This window comes from Brachyistius frenatus, unplaced genomic scaffold (genome assembly GCF_029030835.1).
Source record: "Brachyistius frenatus isolate BFR_SWC_R1_liver_20210118 unplaced genomic scaffold, ASM2903083v1 Contig_17, whole genome shotgun sequence".
NCBI classification, from domain to species: Eukaryota; Metazoa; Chordata; class Actinopteri; family Embiotocidae; genus Brachyistius; species Brachyistius frenatus.
Genome location: NW_027210616.1, coordinates 3,677,288 through 3,695,682, shown reverse-complemented (window position 1 = coordinate 3,695,682; position 18,395 = coordinate 3,677,288). Strand labels below are relative to the sequence as shown.

The following is an 18,395-nucleotide window of genomic DNA, read 5'->3' as shown; positions in this document are numbered from 1 at the left end:
CTCCGAAATACACATAAGTACTTGAGAGAACATACTTGGGTTCTTTCCACCACTGAAGTGAAATATCTTTTGGAATATGGGCCTCACAAAGATGCAATTCAAAGATGTCGCCTCGGGTTTAGGGAAATTGTAAGTGACTATTTTTCACCAACACTTAAAAGTCAAATAAATTGTCTGCAGACAGCTAAAGCACTAAACAGAAGCACATTTGTCTTTTTTTGCACTAATCGTAGGTCTAAGCTGAGGTCACAAAATCAATAACCTAAAATGTGGATGTTAAAAAGAATGTTTCCAACAACAGAAACATAAAACTAAGGTGTTTCAGAAAGGTGAACGACTCCCAGAGAGAAAAACCCAAACGAATTGCCTATAAAAGTAACTTAAGTGGAGTTTTGTGTCCATTATTTACTAGGCTTCTTGTTCAAACAGTATTTTGACAGGACAAGGACAAGGATTCAGTGGGACTGTTCGCCGAAAAAACAAAACAAAACACAAAAACACCTCATACTGTACGTCTAACCAAGTGCTTTTTGTGCTTTTGGAGGACTTGTTGGAACTACAAACGAAGATGAAGACTATATTGCTCATTTGTCACAGCTGTTGAAGCAATGACTATTTTTAGTTTGTGTGTTCGCACGAAGCGTCACAAATCCCAGATTTTTCAGGATGATTAAATTCCAACTGCGGCGTCTTAGGGAAAGAAAATAGTGTTTTTTTTGGGGGGGGAAGAACACCCAAAAATACCACACACCCCCACTGATGCTGACATGTTAGCACTCATGTCACTATGACAGGTTTTATATGACGTGAAAGATGGGCTGAGCGCTGCTCAAAAATATATGTTTGCTATTGTTTGAGTATTTCTGTATGCCTGTTGTTTAGCTGCCATTGAAAATGTGTCCTTTGCCTTTCAAAAACAGAGACTGTTCGAGAAAACAGGTTTTTACATTTGAGTTTGAGGTGTACAGTGTCTCATGTTCTGCAAAATCAGGTAAGAAGCTGCAAAAGTAAATTTTCTATTAACCTTTGAAGCTCAAATTGCTTCAAATATGCCAAAAGAAAAACTCAGTGACCTTTAGAGTTGAGAGTTGAGTGACAGTGAGAGCGAGTTTCTTAATTCTCAGTCTCGGCTCAGAGGGAACTCCGAGGTCTCCAGTGTAACTAAAGGGGAAGGAAAAATTTAGCTGCTCCTTAAATGTGATCAGTAAAAATCAATTATACAGTTAACTGGTAAACACGGCAGAGACGGTAAAATTGGGTTATTACGGTCTCTTCACTTGGCAGCACTTTGCTGTATTTTGGAGTAGGAATAAAAGATGCTGAAATTGGATCAGATTAAAGCATAGATCCACCACTTTATTGTTGGATAAAAATGTCTGGATGTTTTTCAGTGGTAAGGGTCATTACTGTAATACCCAGGGATAGGTCATGATTTGAAAATTGTCCTGGGGTATGGTGTTAAATAATGGACAGAAAAGTGTTTTTGCAGGACATTAGGATGTCACAGTGAAGCTGACCTTTGACCTTTTGACTATAGAATATACTATAGAATGTCCTCACTTCATCATTTTATCCCATTAGACATTTGTTTGAAATTTTGTCATGATTAACAAATAAATTCTTGAATTTTGGCCACAAATGGGTCTTGTGAGGTCACAGTAACGTTTGACCTCTGGCCGCCAAAGTTGAATCAGTTCATACTTGAGTCCAAGTGAACGTTTGTGATCATTTTAAAGAAATTCCCATAAACAGTTTTTGAGATGTGGCGTTTACCAGAACAGGACGGACAGACGTACCTGAAAACATGACGCCTCTGGCATTATGCATAAAAACTGAGTGCCATCTGCATAGCAACGACACAGATTTTATGTTTATAATTGATGCAGCATTTGGAAGGAAAGACCTCGTATAGATGTGAGGAGAAATGGTTGAATTACTATGAACAGAGGAACTTGTGATAAAGCTGAAATGATGAGTCAAATAATTAAATGGTCAGTAGAGAGAATTAATTGGCAGCTATTTTGATAATTGATTAATGGTTTTCCATTTTTCAAGCACGCATGGCAAATGTAATGGTTCAGGCTCTTAAAATGTGAGAATATGCTTATTTTAATATTTTAGGAGGGTGGAGTGAGGTGAGGGTGGTGTTGGCTTGTTGGGCAGATAAAAAAAAGAGCAATTAAAAAACCAGTTTCTATTTTCTGACAAAAACATTTCAGGATTTTCAGAGAAAATTTTCAGAAATGTATCTATAAAGGAATTAGTTAGTTGCAGCATTAATATGTGAACATGACATCAAGTATTTAGAAGCAGCGAAATCTGTATAAAATGACTTAAAACTACAGTAAGTTTGAGCACTGAATATCAGTCACAGTCTGTCAGGGAGATTTGTGTGATGGGTAATGTTGTGCAGCTGGTGATGGTGGAGTACATCACTTTGAACAGAAAGCCTGAAGTAATGGTGGTGAGACTGTTGATGTCACATAAGAAAAATATGATATTTTTACATTATTTAACTCCTTTCTAGGATTTCAACATTTGCGTTTCCCTCATGTTATTAATCACGTGTAGCTCCCCTTTCTGCCAGCTTTGTACGCTTTTCCATTCTGCGGTCTGAGTGTCGTCATTAAGTCACAGAGATGGATTAGCTGCAAGAATTGATCTGGTTTGCAAGTGTACAACAGCATCCAGGGCTGATGAGTACTATCCATTAAAGAGGCTAACTGCATCATTTGTATGTACAGAACGAGCAGTAGGGTTGCTTTCATTCAATCTCACAAAGGACAATCAAACTTTAATAGTTGAATGACCATTAAATTGGCAGCAGATAGTTCTTTTATAGTGTAGAATAAAATCTAAGCTTTACAAGAACGTTCTAAAACAATGCACTCGTGTGTCGTGATCAGAAACAAAAGACAAGTTATTGAACTGAGCATCCGGACTGAACACCTTCAGAGGGATGATTTTATTTACAACAAAATATAATTTACCCTGTGCTGTTCTTGTCCACTCACTCCACTTTGTTCATTGCTCATTGCTGGAGGACTGCTGACTTACTTTATTATTATTCCAGCAAATACATACATTTTTCAAGTTGGAATTGGCATCAGTGGTGAAAAGGTTGTAGTGGTGCGTCCCTGAGCAATAAAAAAACCAGACAACCTCAGCTGTCTTTCGGGAGCAATTGAAGCAGAAAGACGTATACAAGAATTTGAGACAAAACCTTCACAGGTTCAATCCCATTTCATCAACCGGCTTGTAAAGCGTGAGGCTAATGTGTATGGACAGCTGCTGTGGATGGAGGTGTTAGTGTCTTTGGTGTGGAAACTGAGAAAATAGTTGCAGACTGAGGCAGTGTGGGGCACCCACCTCCACAATGGAGCTATGAGACTAGAATAAGAATGGGAATATGAATAGGGGATAAAGGAGGAGATGGAGGTGGTGCTGGGGATGTACGGTGGGGTGACTGAGGTGAGAGACAACTTTGTGATTGGCAAAGTGAAAATAGGGAAGGATCAGGCTGTCTCACGGTTAATGAGAGCTGTGTGCAGAAGGTCAGTAGATAAAATGAAGACATGCTCCTGCAATTAAGCTAATACTCGTGATTACTCAGAGCGAACAGGCGGAACAAGAAGTGGAATCGTGAGTGATTTTACCTGTCCCAGGATGGGGCCCAGTGGAGGTCCAGGGGCAGCTTGTCCTGACCTCACTATAGCCCGGATTACATTGCCTGTATCCAATTTCTTCAGAGCCTTGGCTGCCTTGGAGATCTTTGACATCCTGTTCTCTCTGGAAAGCCTTAAATCTGCCTCCAAGTCAACTGAGAATCCATCCACTGAAAAGGAGGAAGAAAAACAAACAAATTAGCCTTTCAAACATACACAACTGCAACAAATCATTCACATGCTGGGCTCATTAAAACATCATACACTCAAGTCGATGCGAATACCCACAGGCAACACCCGAGCCCTTCCATTCTGCAGCGGGTGAGTAATTAAAAAAATCTTTGCCTTCGATCGGCTCAGCAAGAGCCACTTTCCTGGAGGTGTTTGCAGTGTGGATCAGCAGCCGAGTCAAATGCTTGCCACACTGACGAGCCTAAAAACTAGCAGGATTTAAACTTCTCTCCGAAACATCACGGCATGCATGCCAAAACGCCTCCATCGCCTCACCTCTGTTTGATATGTGTCACCGTTAAAGTGTTTGTGCTACAGCGGCACTCCCTTCCATCAGGAGAGGTCAAGGGCAGAGGAGAGATGGGTAACAAGATCGATAAATGGAGGATGGGTGGAGGTGTCGGCCCCACATATGAAAGCAAAGAGGGGTCGGCTTTTTCATTCCACCTTAAGATGCATTTGCCAAATTAGGAGTCAATTAGTGGAGAGGGGAGAATGGCCTGAACTCTTTGCCTTTCTCTGAGGAGGCTCAAGACATAAAAGCAGACCTGTAATCCTCTGTTGGAATAAAAGTGAAACTGACACAGGAGGAAAAAAAAGGAGAAGAAAAAAGATCAATGACTGGAGCCAAGGGACAAATACAAGTTTTAAGGTTGAGCCTTGTGATTCAGGGGAACCCTGCATTCAATAAAAATAAGTACTTGAGGGGAGAGAAGAGGCCCAGCAATGATTCATTGTAGGCAACAGAGGGTATCCAATTAGATCAACAGAAGAGACAGTACCAGAAAGATATATGGGACCCCATGCTGCTTTACAGCAACAAACAGGGAGAAGCTACTCCCAAGAAAAGTTGTGATTCTATCTGGACTGCTGATTATCCAGCAGCCGTTAAAGTGCAACCACCATGAGGCAATATTTGTAAGGGCATTAAGGTGATGCGCATACTGCAGAGAGAGTCCCAAATAGAATCCATTTAGTCTGGATTCTCTCAATAGCCGTCTTTACAATGTAACTCACATACGCTGCTACTTTTCAGAGGTCAATTTCACGCTACTCACCTAATGTGTTCAGCTACTTCATTGCAGAAAAATCGTGCTGTCAGTCAGATCAATTTTGGAGCCAGTAAGAAATGCAGAAACCAGTATGTGTTAAATCTGAAGTGAGAAAAGTCACTTCTGTTATCAAATGAAGACAGAACTCACGAATCCTTAATTGCCGACTGAAGCTAAATAACTAAAAAAGTGGTGTAAAATATCAAGCAATAAAATGGCATAATGTACATCCAAAGAGACAAGGTTTAACTCGAGTTCTGTGTCTGAGGAGGGAGAAAGAGTTAGGACCAGCGTCAACTGTTGGGTTTAATTCCAATTTGGGGAAAAGGGAATAACAGTTCTGTGAGCGGGGGAATGACAACGTCATGCTTTAATGCACCGCAACTCCAATCGCTGTTGGAGTATGAATAATAAAACTGCACTTCCCTCACAAAATGAAATCACTCATCGCAAGGCCAAGCAGTGAAGAAGAATTGACCTACATAAGGCATCACAACTGCACTGACAGTGCGTTTCATACAGCTGAATTTGCATTAGATTCAAGGAATAAAGCGCCATTAAATGTGCAGCAGCAGGAAACACAGTTCAAGGCCACACAATAAGCCTCAATCAGTGCTGGGTTAATGTTTTACTGTGAATAATCAAATCAAATCAAAGCAGCAGCAATTTGAAAGAAACAGACAAAATTTTGAGTTGCTCTTTAGGCTGAATATTACATTCCTACAGCAATTACTGGCAAAAGCGTCATTGATAACAAGGAGCACACACAAAGAGCAATTTGTTTTGGCCATGTAGAGTAACTGCGCGAAAGCACTTTGTTAAAACATGCTTGGGCGGCACGGTGGTGCAGTGGTTAGCACTGTCGCCTCACAGCAAAAAGGTTCTGGGTTCGAATCCGGTCCTGGGCCTTTCTGTGCGGAGTTTGCATGTTCTCCCTGTGCTTGCGTGGGTTCTCTCCGGGTTCTCCGGCTTCCTCCCATCATCCAAAAACATGCACTTCAGGTCAGGTTACCTGGCGCCGCGGTCGTGGCAGCCTGCTGCAGCATCTCCCCCCTGAGAACCCCCCTGCTGTAGTGAAGAAATTTCCCCTCGGGGATTAATAAAGTGTATAAAATCTAAAAAAAAAAAAAAAAAAAAAATCTTGATAAATGACAAGCCACAAACCTAGCATTTAAATTACTGCCTAATAAAGGAAGGTGCTGCAGTGAGCATTAATATATCAAAAAACTCTGCAAATGTTGGACAATACTCTGAATTGTCGTTCCACCCACCAATGTAATTCCTATTTCTGCCATTATAATTCCATTCCCTATCTCGTTCTTACAGTTATTCCCTTAGGATTTGGCATCAAGCCTCTCATCATCAACTTGTATGTTTTTGCCTAATAAATAACAACCAAAATCCAAACTCTAAATCCAGTATTTCCAAGAAAATCTGAACATTTTTCAAGGTCCCCTGCAGTCTGTCAAAATAAGGGATGGAAACAACACCTTTGACAGAAGTAAACATGTCAATAAAACCGAGCACAGAGGAGAAAAGCTGCAGAAAAATCCCCCCTGTCATGATAATGTGCAGATCCACATAGACTCTAGTGGAAAAATAATCTGAAACCAGACTCCTCATGTAAAAACTCATTACATTTTATCACCTATTCATTATTATGCTTCTGAAATTTCTGAAGGTTGTCACAGAGCAGAAACAGAAGCCTCTGTTGTGTTTTAACGTAATTAAAACTGACTGCATTTCAAGGATAAAGCTGACTTTGATTAAAGAAATTAATCAGTTTGCTATTAAAAATGTGAGTTTAATTGCACCGGTGAAGCCCACCGCTGTTTGTTGTTTAGGCTATTAGGTTCACTTTAGTGTTCATTAAGGAGCCAAACTATAGTCAACATCAACAATGCTTGTAAATCTGTTTTTTTTATCAACAAGTCAAGGTTATAGATATTGATCTTATATAAAATTACATTCTTAAAAAATGGACAGAGTGGTATTTAAGAGTTCTCTTGGGTTTGAAAGTTGCAGATCACGCTCAATATAATTGATAGGGCTACTGTATCAGCCGGGAGGAAATTATGTCTTCTTCTTCTTCTCTTTACATCTTTCATATCTTTTTGCTGCAGCCTGATGAAATAAAGGCAGAATAGTAATTATTTTCTCACTGGGATGAGACTTTGTACCTGCAACAACACATAATCAAGACTGGCTCAATAACCTTTGTTAGACTTTATCTGCCTTCTCGTCTTCATATCTCTGCCAAATTAAAACTGAAAAACTGAAGAAAATGAAGTCAAATAATTTCCAATAAGACTGATCCTGTGTTGCGGCATGAAATGAAGACTCAAACATTCTTATCTTATCATGGGTACATTCTGCCAAAGACTCAAACATAGGTGGAAATGTGTGTTAAACTGGAAACTCTACTTCAGTACGTTTTCACATCTTCTATCAGAGCCCCTTTATGTGGTTGATTTATTATTCTCAACAGCTATTCCCCCTGCCCATTCTAAAACACCTCTGTAAGCCTTTGGGAACTGTTGCTCACTAGACTACAGCGTGTACAGCCGACGTGTGCCTGCCGTGGTTTAGCACTAACATCAGTGCTTGTTGTATTAGGTTCTGTTATATTAGGAATTGGAATAAGTTGGTTATCATTAAAGGTCACCGCACCAAGGTCGAATTATTTCAGATATAAGCTTATAAAACCATCCTCTTCCAAAAAACAACTCCATGTGTGTTTTATGCAAGCAGCTTATTACTACCAACAGTTATCTTTTAAAGATTAGTGACCTCTGGCGGTCGTATAGGTAACGACTACCTGGTGTCCCGCATAAGTGACGTAGTTCAGACGACGTCTATATAATGAGTTTTTTTCCTTGTGAGGACGAGAAAGGTCCGATGGACGGGTCGATTCAACAACAAACTTGTGTGCAGGAAACCTCTGTTCGCTTCCCAAAGAAGCATAACTTTAAGGAAGTAGTAATTTGACGCACAACAGCTTTCCATACATCAGTTTAACCCAAAGTGGTTGTTTTTTTTGCCTAAACCTTAAGAGGGCACCAATGTAGGAAACACTCCTGTGGGTCGTATTTAAGGGAAGGAACAAACAACCTGTGCGGTCGTATGGGTTGAAGACCTGTAAATGTTAAATAGCACTTTATCACCTTACCGGTCTCAAAGCACTTTACAATTTTCCTTCCACAAATTCCAGGATGATTGAATTCCAACAACAGCATCTTCGGGGAAGGAAACTTTTTTTGGGGGAAGGAAACTTTTTTGGGGGGAAAGACACCCAAAAAATACCATACATCCCCACTGATGATGACGTATCAGCACTAATGTCACTGTGACAGGTTTGTGTGTCACCTCGAGGTGTCACAAATCCCTAATCCCACTTTGAGAAACCCTATATGTTCATATGGGCTGGAGGACTTATTGAAATTTACCACCCGTTTAACTTTTTTGTACGTATGATTTTTAGCTACCCTGGTGGCGTGGCACCACTTTGATGGACTGCAAGTAAACTCTGTTCAGATGGTAATGTTTTGAGTTTTGAGTGAGATGTCTTGACAACAATTGGATGCAAATATCAAATATCCATTATGGCCACAGGATGAATCCTAAAAACTTCTGATTTCCTGATCTTTGATGTAGGACCACAAGCAGGTCAAAACTTTGGAGTTGGTGATCCGCTGTCTTTTACTCCATAAAGCAGATATCAGTGGTTTTGAAATAAATATCTTGGTGACTACTGAATGGACTGTCATTAAATGTATCATGTTTATTTATTTATTTATACACACATATATACAAACATACATATATATTATATTTATTTCTCTGACAAAATGAAACATAGCTTTTAGTTATTTTTTGCCTGAATAACAGCAACATTAATGATATTCCCTAAGTCTCAGCATTGATATGTTAGTGCTAATCAGCTTATGTTAGCATTTGAACACACAAATGAAAATGGTGAACATTACACCTGCTAAAGAATACCTATATTATCATATTATACCAGCGTTTTGATGCCTGTCATTGCCTTTTCTCTCCGTGTACCTTTCTGCAGGTATATCTGGCTAAGGAGCTCCATGTTTGTCACTGTGGTTACTGGCCTCACCAACCTGCCCACTGTTTACTATTTGTTGTGTCTCTATGCTGTTATTTTCTTTCTCCACTCTCCCCTCACTCTGTCCAGTCAAGGCAGATGTCCACCCACCGCTAAGTCTGGTCCTGTTGGACGTTTCTTCCCATTAGAAGGAAGTTTTTCTTCCACACTGTCACTCGTGGGAATTGTTCGGTTCCTCTATAATGTTGTAAGGTCTCTCCCTCACTATCTTAAGTGTTTTGACTTTTGCTTTGATTTAATGATACATAAATTAAACTGAATTGAACTTGTTCTCATTGTCAGCTGTGGATTTCATTCATATCACCGACCCTTATTTCTGAACTGGTGCAGCTTTCCTATCTATTTTTTCCTCTGACTTGCTTTCCTACTATTCCTCATGTGATAACACGTGATAACACGTGATAACACGTGATAACACGGTATCTGCAGCTTCGCTGGTAATTCGACGCCCTAATTAGGATGATTTTAGTTGACAGATTAAATTTACTCGAGCAAGCTTCTATCCTTGCTTGGGTCTGAAAAGCGTGATCCATTACTTGATATTTCTCATCCTGAGGGTCTAATTTTGTCATACTGATAGGAAGTGAAGTATTCTTATTCTGGTCTCATCACACAGTTTTAACAGAAAAGAAATATTTATGTTTCCATCTCTTTGCAGAGATAAAACCTGTCGGAGTCCTTTTACCAAACAGAGGCCATGATTAATATTCTTTGAATTTCCAAAGAAATTCATTCTTATCTTCTAGATAGACTTAAACCACCTCTGACAATCTGTCTTATTCAACTCTTAGTTTGGCAGTCCATCTAGTGGTTGCATTAACCTTTACATTTCATTATAGGACAATAAACTGAAAGATTAATTCACAATTTAGTAATACACTTCAGTCACTTAGACGGCCTCTGTCACCACAGCACAAACTCTGCTGCCGAATATATTTAAGATAAACAGGAAGACAACCCCTGGAGACATCCTGAAGTCCCTGGATATTAACGGAAAGAAGCACGAGCATATCGAAATTGTAATATCAATTTCATGTTTCTGCTCATCTACGCAGAAAAGTTTGAATACCATTACAGCCGCAATGACTGGTGTCCTTGAAAACAAGAAACCACCAAATCTGTTAACGGCACATTAAACAGCACAGGAAGGACCGTCACTGGCAGCAGGGAACTCTGGGATTGGGATGCACGGTCTGTTTAGAAGGTGCCATGTTATGAGTTTAGAGCTACAGACTGATTTTAATCAATGAGCTTAACGCAGTGAACAAACAGAACAAATGTACTGGACTGTAATCATTCAGCGAGCTACACAAGACGCTCCAGATAAGATCAAGAGATAATGTCAGATATAAAGTTATAGAGAGCCAGTCATATGCTGTTCCTCTACATTAGTATTCATCCCGTCAACCTCCGGCCCTGGAGCTATTGATTGTTGAATGCCAAGTGCTAAAGGCCAGTCAAATAAAACGAAGAACTCTAGAAGAGTCTGAATGATCCCTCAAGACTGAAAAAGGGAACTTGCACGACCTGGTTTAACGCAAACCTGAAACTGAGCTCTTAGCTCAATCGAGCATTTCAGAAATAAACAACTCATTACTTCCACAGTTTCAGTAATAAATGGATTTTGCACCAAAATAGTCTGATGTTACACCACATCTCATTAAGTCTGAATTAGAACGTAAACAGAAGGCAGCAAAAGCTGCTTCAACTCAAATTTTCAGTGAGATAAATATATTCTGAGGAAGGGTATGTTACCACTTTGAATTAATATTTTACACTTAGCTCATGTCCTTCCTTTGCAGACAGACATTTAATCTGTGGCAAAATATTCAGCAGAACTGCAGGGTGAATGTTTCAGGGTTTTACATCCAAGTCGTCAACATAAAGATACTTATTTCAGCCTTTACATGCAGCACGCTCAACTGACCTTAGTCTTCCATGATGAGGCAATGTTCTTAATATGCAAGGTAAATAGACATTTTTAATTAGCATTTGTTGATTTGTGTTTTGAATAACTGTGACCAAAATACTGAACAAGACATTTAAGTTGAAGTTTACTTTTTTCTATGTTCCTGCATTAATATGACCTAAAGCATCATCAGATTTTCACACAAGTCATAAAAGTAGCTACAGGGTCATTTAGTTATTGAGGAAAACCTCAACTTACTGTGCATTTTATATTTTATAGTATTTTACTGCTATTTTATTGCTTTTCTATTGTTCTATTACTATCTATTGCTTCTGTATGCTGCTGTAGCGAAAAAATGTCCCCTCGGGGATTAATAAAGTAACTACCTAACCTAACCTAAAATGATTCAATATTACAGATCTGTGAATTGTAAAAATATGTGAACCTTTACTGTCATTATTTGTTGTGACCTCCTTGTGCATCAACAACTGCAACTAAATGTTTGCGTAACTGTTGATCAGTCCAGCTGAGTTTGGAGGAATTTTAGCCCGTTCCTCCGTAAAGAACAGCTTCATCTCCGAGATGTTGTTGGGTTTCCTTACATGAACTGCTCCTTTTAAGTTCTTACATAACATTTCTATTTGATTAAGGTCAGGACTTTGACTCTGCGTTAGCGTGGGTTCCTGTGAGACCTCATGGACTATTCCATGTCTTGCTTTTGGAGCGATCTTTGTTGGTTGACCACTCCTGGTGAGGGCAACACTGGTCTTTAATTTATACACAATCCACTTAACTGTGAATTGGTGAAGTAAAAACTCTTTAAAGATGGGTTTGTAACTTATTCTAGGCTGATGAACAACTCTTTCTTCTTCAAAAATATCCTTTGTTCCTGCCGTACTACACTTCCACAAATGTGTATTTTGACGATTAAATAGTAAATGGTGTGCAATTATGCCACCTTAGCGGTCTCAAAGTGCTTTTCAATTTGCCTCCCTTTTATCCACTCACACGCCAATGGTGACAGAGCTGCCATGCAGGGTGCTCACCTGCCATCAGGAGCAGTTTGAGGTTCAGTGTCTTGCCCAAAGACACTTCGGCATGTGGACAGGAACAGGACAGGACAGGGAACCTGTTCGGCCACCTGAGGCCCATCCGCCTCACAGATTAGAGTGTGATGGATCTCTGTTCGTTAAATAAAACGGCGTACCCGCTCACAGATATGTAATATTGTAATATTTTCCACAGTACGTAATTGTCCAAATATAATATTTTGTATATTACTTGTTTAATTGGGTTCTCTACTTTTGGAGCTGAAGCTGATGATATTTTAGGTCATATTTATGCGGAAATGTATAAAATTGGAAAGCGTTCACAAACCTTCGAGCACCACTGTAGCTTTAATATAGCCGTCAAAAATAAGACGGTTAATGAGAACAGCAGCCTCCCTCTGGCCTGTTTTAACGCTGCTGTGTGGAAAGTTGACGACTGAAGCAGCACACGGCAGCTCAGGTTCAAACCAGGACTTTGTACTTATAGAATAGTGATGACTCCCGGTCCAAACACCCTGCATGTATTATCTCTGACTGCCTGGGATCAAATCCCAAGGAGGCCGTTTTCTTTACTGGCTCCTCTGAATTACATTTCCGTGCATCCATCATCTTTGAATGGCAAGACAGAATGTGTTACAAACTCCCTGTACTTGGAATAAATCGAAAAAAGCAACAATGACGATTCAGCAGTACTTGAGAAACGCAAGCCCACTGACTTCACATTATCTTTTGATATTGTTTTGCAGGCTGGCAGCTTGTTTCATATGATGTGGCTACATAGTTGTGAGTTTTTTTTTTCTGGTATCAGAGCACAAAACACATCAAAACTACTGACTGCTCTGCCAAGAAACACGCCAGAGTTCCATTAGAAGCTTAACTCCAACTAATATCTTCCGATTCGCAACAGGGTATGTCAGGTTTTAGGCCCGAATCCGCCATTTGTACGACCTGAAAGTACAAAAAAGTAGCAAAATAAATTTGTATTGCTCATCAGACTCATTATGTTGAGGATGACACCACACAAATAAGCAATGCGAGGGTAGGAAGTTGAGGAAAGATTTGGATGATTACACATGCAGGAGGCATCACAGCCATCTGACGACATGTGGATACTCAAGGCCCTGACATTATAAAATTCAGTCTTCAGAATTACAGCTCAGAAACTGCAAGCCAAGTCTGACAGCAGCCAAAATGTGACAGTAAACACTCTGAACTCTGAAACCTGTCTGCCCCCATGGGTCTGAGCTGCTGCTGCAGCTGGACCTCAGAGTCAGAGCACTGGTGAAGTATCATTAATATATTACAGCGCAGGCTGGTGGATGCTTAGTGACCTCGGAAATGGACACCAGACTTATCAGGGGTCGAATCTGAACGAGCCGTCCTTACTCACGAGGACTCTGCACGAAGAAGCTGCAGTTAGGAAATGACTCAGCTATTTTACAAAATAATATATTCAAAAATATACGAACCATTCAAGTGTTTTCTTAAAAACTGTGGCGGCACTAATCTGATCCACTGTTCTTCTAGCAGAGCTGATACCCTGATCAGGTTTTGGCCGTACATGACACGAGGTAAAATACTGTATTTTCATCATGATCAGGTACATTCATTATTCAGACAGCAGTCTACTGAGTCTAATGTTCCTCTGCATTAAATAAAAAAAGATACCAATGAGCTCTGCAGCACAAAAAGTGAACACAGTGCATCACTAATAAGAGGGGCAAATCAAACAGACGACTGGTTGCTCCTGTTGCATGGGAACAGCACAGCAGCGTGTCATGCACCGAGCGGGGCAATAACCTTCGTGAGTACGATTTCCAAGTAATGTTGCTTGATCAGCATCTGCGTCCAGGTTACCAACGTTTTTGTAACGTTTTGATTTGAAAATGGCCTTTCGCGAAGAGCACACGTCAAATTCAAACTCAGGAAATCAGCAACTGAATGACTCTTGAAATTCTTCTGAAAGCTTACCGCAATCAAGCAATGAGCCGGGTGGGGAGTCTTGAGTGACACTTGCATTTCAAGAGGGTCAGAAGGTCAGAGGTCAAGACATGAAAAAGGCGCATCAGGTCCGGAGCGAGCAGGTGCGTTTTCTTTGACAGTCGCAGGGTTCTGCACCATGAATTCACCCTCTAGGGTCAGACTGTCAACCCCCAAGTTCAATTGTGATGTCCCGAGGTGTCTGTGGGAAAACAACGAGAGCTGCGGGGCGATGGCACATCGGTTCTCCAACATGACAACACGCCAGCTTACAGCATTTGGAAAAGCACAAGTTTCTCACCCACAACAACACACACTGCCCCCCTTCCCCCTCCACATCACGGTGCTGTGCTCCATCCGCAACCCAATAGGAGTACAGTCTTTTTGAGCCACGCATGTGCTGCTCACAACTACTGAACGTACATCCCTGTGATGAGCCGTCATAAGAAAAAAAAAAGAAAAAGATATGGAAACCTTTGGTACACACAAGCTTCTTGTCCAACTTGGTTGTCATTTTCAAAATATCTTTACAAGCTTTTCACAGCTGAAATGATCTTGGTTGAACTTTTGTTTGATCCCACCGGGGCTTCATTTATTGCCTGCCACAAAGCAGGTTTAGTTTTCATTGACCGATAAGCATCTTCTGTTTCAACAGGTATCAGTTGGCAGGTGAAGATATGATTTTGATTGGTGGATCCAAAGACCGGCGGTGGGATGAGCATATCAACCACTGGTGCAGTACTGCATTGCAATAATAGCCGTAACAAAGCCAGAGGCGGTGCTGTTAGTTCTATTTGTGCTTTTTCCTGCTGTAAAAACTCAAAAGTCTGCTGAGAAAAAGGTGTTTGAATTAATGGATCGTTTGGAAACAGTTAAGATAGAAGAGCACTTGGATGCTTGTAGGATTCAGGTTAGTAAACACATCAGTCAAATCTAAAACGAGGAGAAGTCTTTGTTTCTGTTGAGTTCACTGCCAGCGCAGCAGAGAAGAATTGTTTTATCTTTTGTGTGCAGACAGTTTGGTTTAAAGTGGTTTCAAATCACTAAGTACTTCACTATAACATTAAATATTCATGACAAATAAGAAACGGTAAAAGTAAATTCTCCTTAATTAGAAGTAATCTAACCATACATACAGCAAAGATATTTGTTGGCTCTCGTTTCAAGTCTCTCCACACTGGCGACTGACAAACGAAGGCAAAAAAAAAAAATGCCTCAAAATAAATAATTAAACACCGAGAAGGACTGCAGGGCTGCGGTTTGATCAGATGTGATTGACAGTGGATCAACAACACGAGCAAATATTTTCCTCTGGTGCTTATTTATTGATTGTGAATAATGAAAAATAGAGTAACTGTACAGAAAAAAAAAGAAGGAATTTTTGCACATGTGAACATCACTCGCCTTTGGACCAACGAATCCTTCCACGACCACAAACAGACATTTTCTACATTGTGGATGCAATTGATTGACTCTGTTCACAGAGAAACAAAAAAAATAATAATAATAAAAGCTCTTAAAACAAATCAAGAAATGTTGTTCACAAACTGACAACGAGGAATCCAGTTTATCCAGTAGTAAAAACATAATGAAACGTTGGGCACCACCGATTAACAACATTCAGTCACACACGTGTTCCAGTTCATCACTATGAAGATATTTCTGCTCCTGTGGAGAGTTTTTAAGTTTTCTTCCAGGTCAAGTCTGAAAACCACAAACGTGGAGCTTTTAAAAGAACTTTTTTTTTTTTTTTCGTTTAATTCATCAAACCACACGATGGGGGAAAAAAAACACGCGGATACCCTTTCATGTTTAAAATACGAATCACTGAAACACTTCCTCGGGAATTGAACGCGTCACGTTGAAGCAGCACGAAGCTACGAACATATTTGACCTCACACCAACTCCACCGGCGTTCAAGACGCGCAAGTTAGAAACGCCACACGTCAAGACAGAGCCGCGTGAAACTCGGACGAAAACAACACGAGCCTCGGTGCCATCTTACCTGTCGCTTGTCCTGTACCTTCACGCTGTTGGCAGCGTCCTGCAGGGCGCAGACATGTTGGATTACTGAGCACTGAGGACTGCTCGCTGCTGTTCATCACGGCACCGCCCCCTGCTGGCCTGGAGGAGGAGCCGTCACAACGAACCGAGGCCTTGCTCGTGGGCACTTGAGCAAAGTAGGTGGTTGGTGAAGGATGCTACTTTTACTATTTATTCAGCCTTACATCCTAAAACATTAAACTTTCCTCTTAAGTTTACTACGTGCGTTTTAGTTTTTAAATTTTCCACAGTGTGACAAAAGCCGATGCCTATATAAACCCTGCTGTAAGCCTTGTTCAAATCTATACCAGCTGTGACGTTAAAACGATGCTTACCCATGAATGCATCAGTGATAATGATCAGTGATGTATTATTCTGAAATGGATCATGCCGCATTTGTACTTTTACTTTAAACTAATATTTTTGGACTTCTTAAAAGTAAAAGCAAATCATTTTAAGTAGCCCACATTTTTTAAGTACAATTTTTAATGCAGGACTTGTAACAGAACATCAGTACATTGTGGAGTTGCCCAGTTTTTACAGAAATGTGTATAAATGGAAACATTTCCATTCCTTATACTGCAGGTTCATTCCCCTGACTGCTTTAAGGATACTAACACATGCTTTTTTTTAAACATTTTGTTAACATTCGCCATATGATTCTTAATCCGAGTAAGAGCCTACCTTCCAACTCATGACTCAATCAAATGGAAATAGTCTAATCTTGTACATATAACCTTTTTTATTTGGCATTTTCCCCAGATGGTATTTTTGGATCCTGAGAGGTCTCAAGACTTTAATATAAATGGGATGTTCTCTTAAAAAAACAGATGTCCCATTCTGCACATGGTTTCAGTTGAACCTTCTGTTGCTCGGAGCAGTCAAATGACATTTCATCCGCCATTTTGTCATATCTGTAAATATAACAGACATTTTTCTCTTCTCTCCAAACACCTGGAGTCTTTTTTTATTATTATTAAATCACAGATGTTTTGTGACTTTCTATGTTTTCTTTGACATTTTGAGTTTTTCTGCTGATGGTAGCCATGTTAGCCATCACAGGCTGTAGCTGTCTGAGGCTGAGGTTGCTCACATCATTCAAACTAACTGAAAACTAATTCACTGCCTTGCTGATATATGCATGCACCTCTTTTTTCAAATGTTTTCTTGTGGACTCTATACTGTGGTGAGATAATTTATAGAATGTTACTGTTTCTTTCTTTCATAAGGGTCAAATTATACAGCTAAAAGGTAGTTTATACTTTCAGTAAATACAATTTTCTTTTTGCTGTACTGCATTCATTTATTTTTAACTCCTTTAGTCTAACTATTGTTCAGTGTCATTTTTCTGATTTGTCATTGAGTTGTTGCTGTATTCACAGTTTAGAAAACCTCAAAGGTCAACTGTCAATTTAGTTGCCGTATTTCTAGAGGTTTCAATCACATCAAGTGAGCTTCAGCAGCCAATTAAGTCAAGAATCTTTAGTTCCAGGACAGCTGAAGAGGCTCCATCTTCTGATGAAGCCCACCGAATATTATTGAAAGCTGGGCATTTTGGCAAGCTTGTTTTCTTGTTTTTGTTTTTTTTAACTTAAAGAGTGAACTTTGACCTTCAGCCACAGTGATTTATTAAAGATCGAACCAGAAGCAGGTCCAGCAGAAGTTTAAAGCATTTTCAACATGAGTTTGTCATTTTTAATTCTTTCCATTAAATCATCCCCTAAGGCTGATAATGGGATCAAGTGGGATTTACCAGTTTTCTTCTGGAAATTTTGTTTGGTTCAGTTTGAAGTTGGTACCTGACTCAAGGAACATAAGTGAATAAAAAGGAATTCATGTTGTTACGCTGGAGGATAATCTCCCTCCTGTGACCTGGACCAGAATAATCCTGTAATTAATTCTGTTACTCTTCCATAATGAAATACCATGAATATTACAGACAGAACTTCCATCAAGGGCTTTGGAAATGGCTTTTTTTTTTTTCAGCTGAAATACAAATCATTTCTTTGGTTTTAATCCGAGTCAGCATAATTTTTTTGGGAGATCGAATCCATTTTCTTATGCAAATATGTGGTTCAAATCTGAGGAATGTTTGCATTCTTATGCAAATGTATTTTTTTGCAGCTGACTTGAAAAAACATGAAGGTGACTGAATGTTAACAAGTTGTTTTAATCTAGTAATTTTATTACAGTAATTAGTTTCATACATCTCACACTTCACTAAATGGATTTCACTTGGAGGATTAACTTGTTTAACCCGTCTGAATCATCTGTTACTAGGAAATTGCTTCAAAGCAAATGTTCTGCTCAGCAACAAATTTACATCTCACATTT

General features: G+C 39.7%; 1 protein-coding gene across 1 annotated transcript in view; it reads right to left on the bottom strand.

The window, feature by feature from the left end:
• The window catches only part of mrpl11 (mitochondrial ribosomal protein L11), a 40,349-nt gene extending 24,258 nt beyond the window's left edge, over window positions 1-16,091 (bottom strand). Inside the window, exons 1-2 of the mRNA XM_069694397.1 lie at window positions 16,024-16,091; window positions 3,657-3,835 (exon numbers count right to left, since the gene is read on the bottom strand). Of these exons, the coding sequence (XP_069550498.1) occupies window positions 3,657-3,779 (123 nt within the window). The 5' untranslated portion in view covers window positions 3,780-3,835; window positions 16,024-16,091. The remainder of the gene's footprint in view (window positions 1-3,656; window positions 3,836-16,023) is intronic.
• Window positions 16,092-18,395: the final 2,304 nt, after the last annotated feature.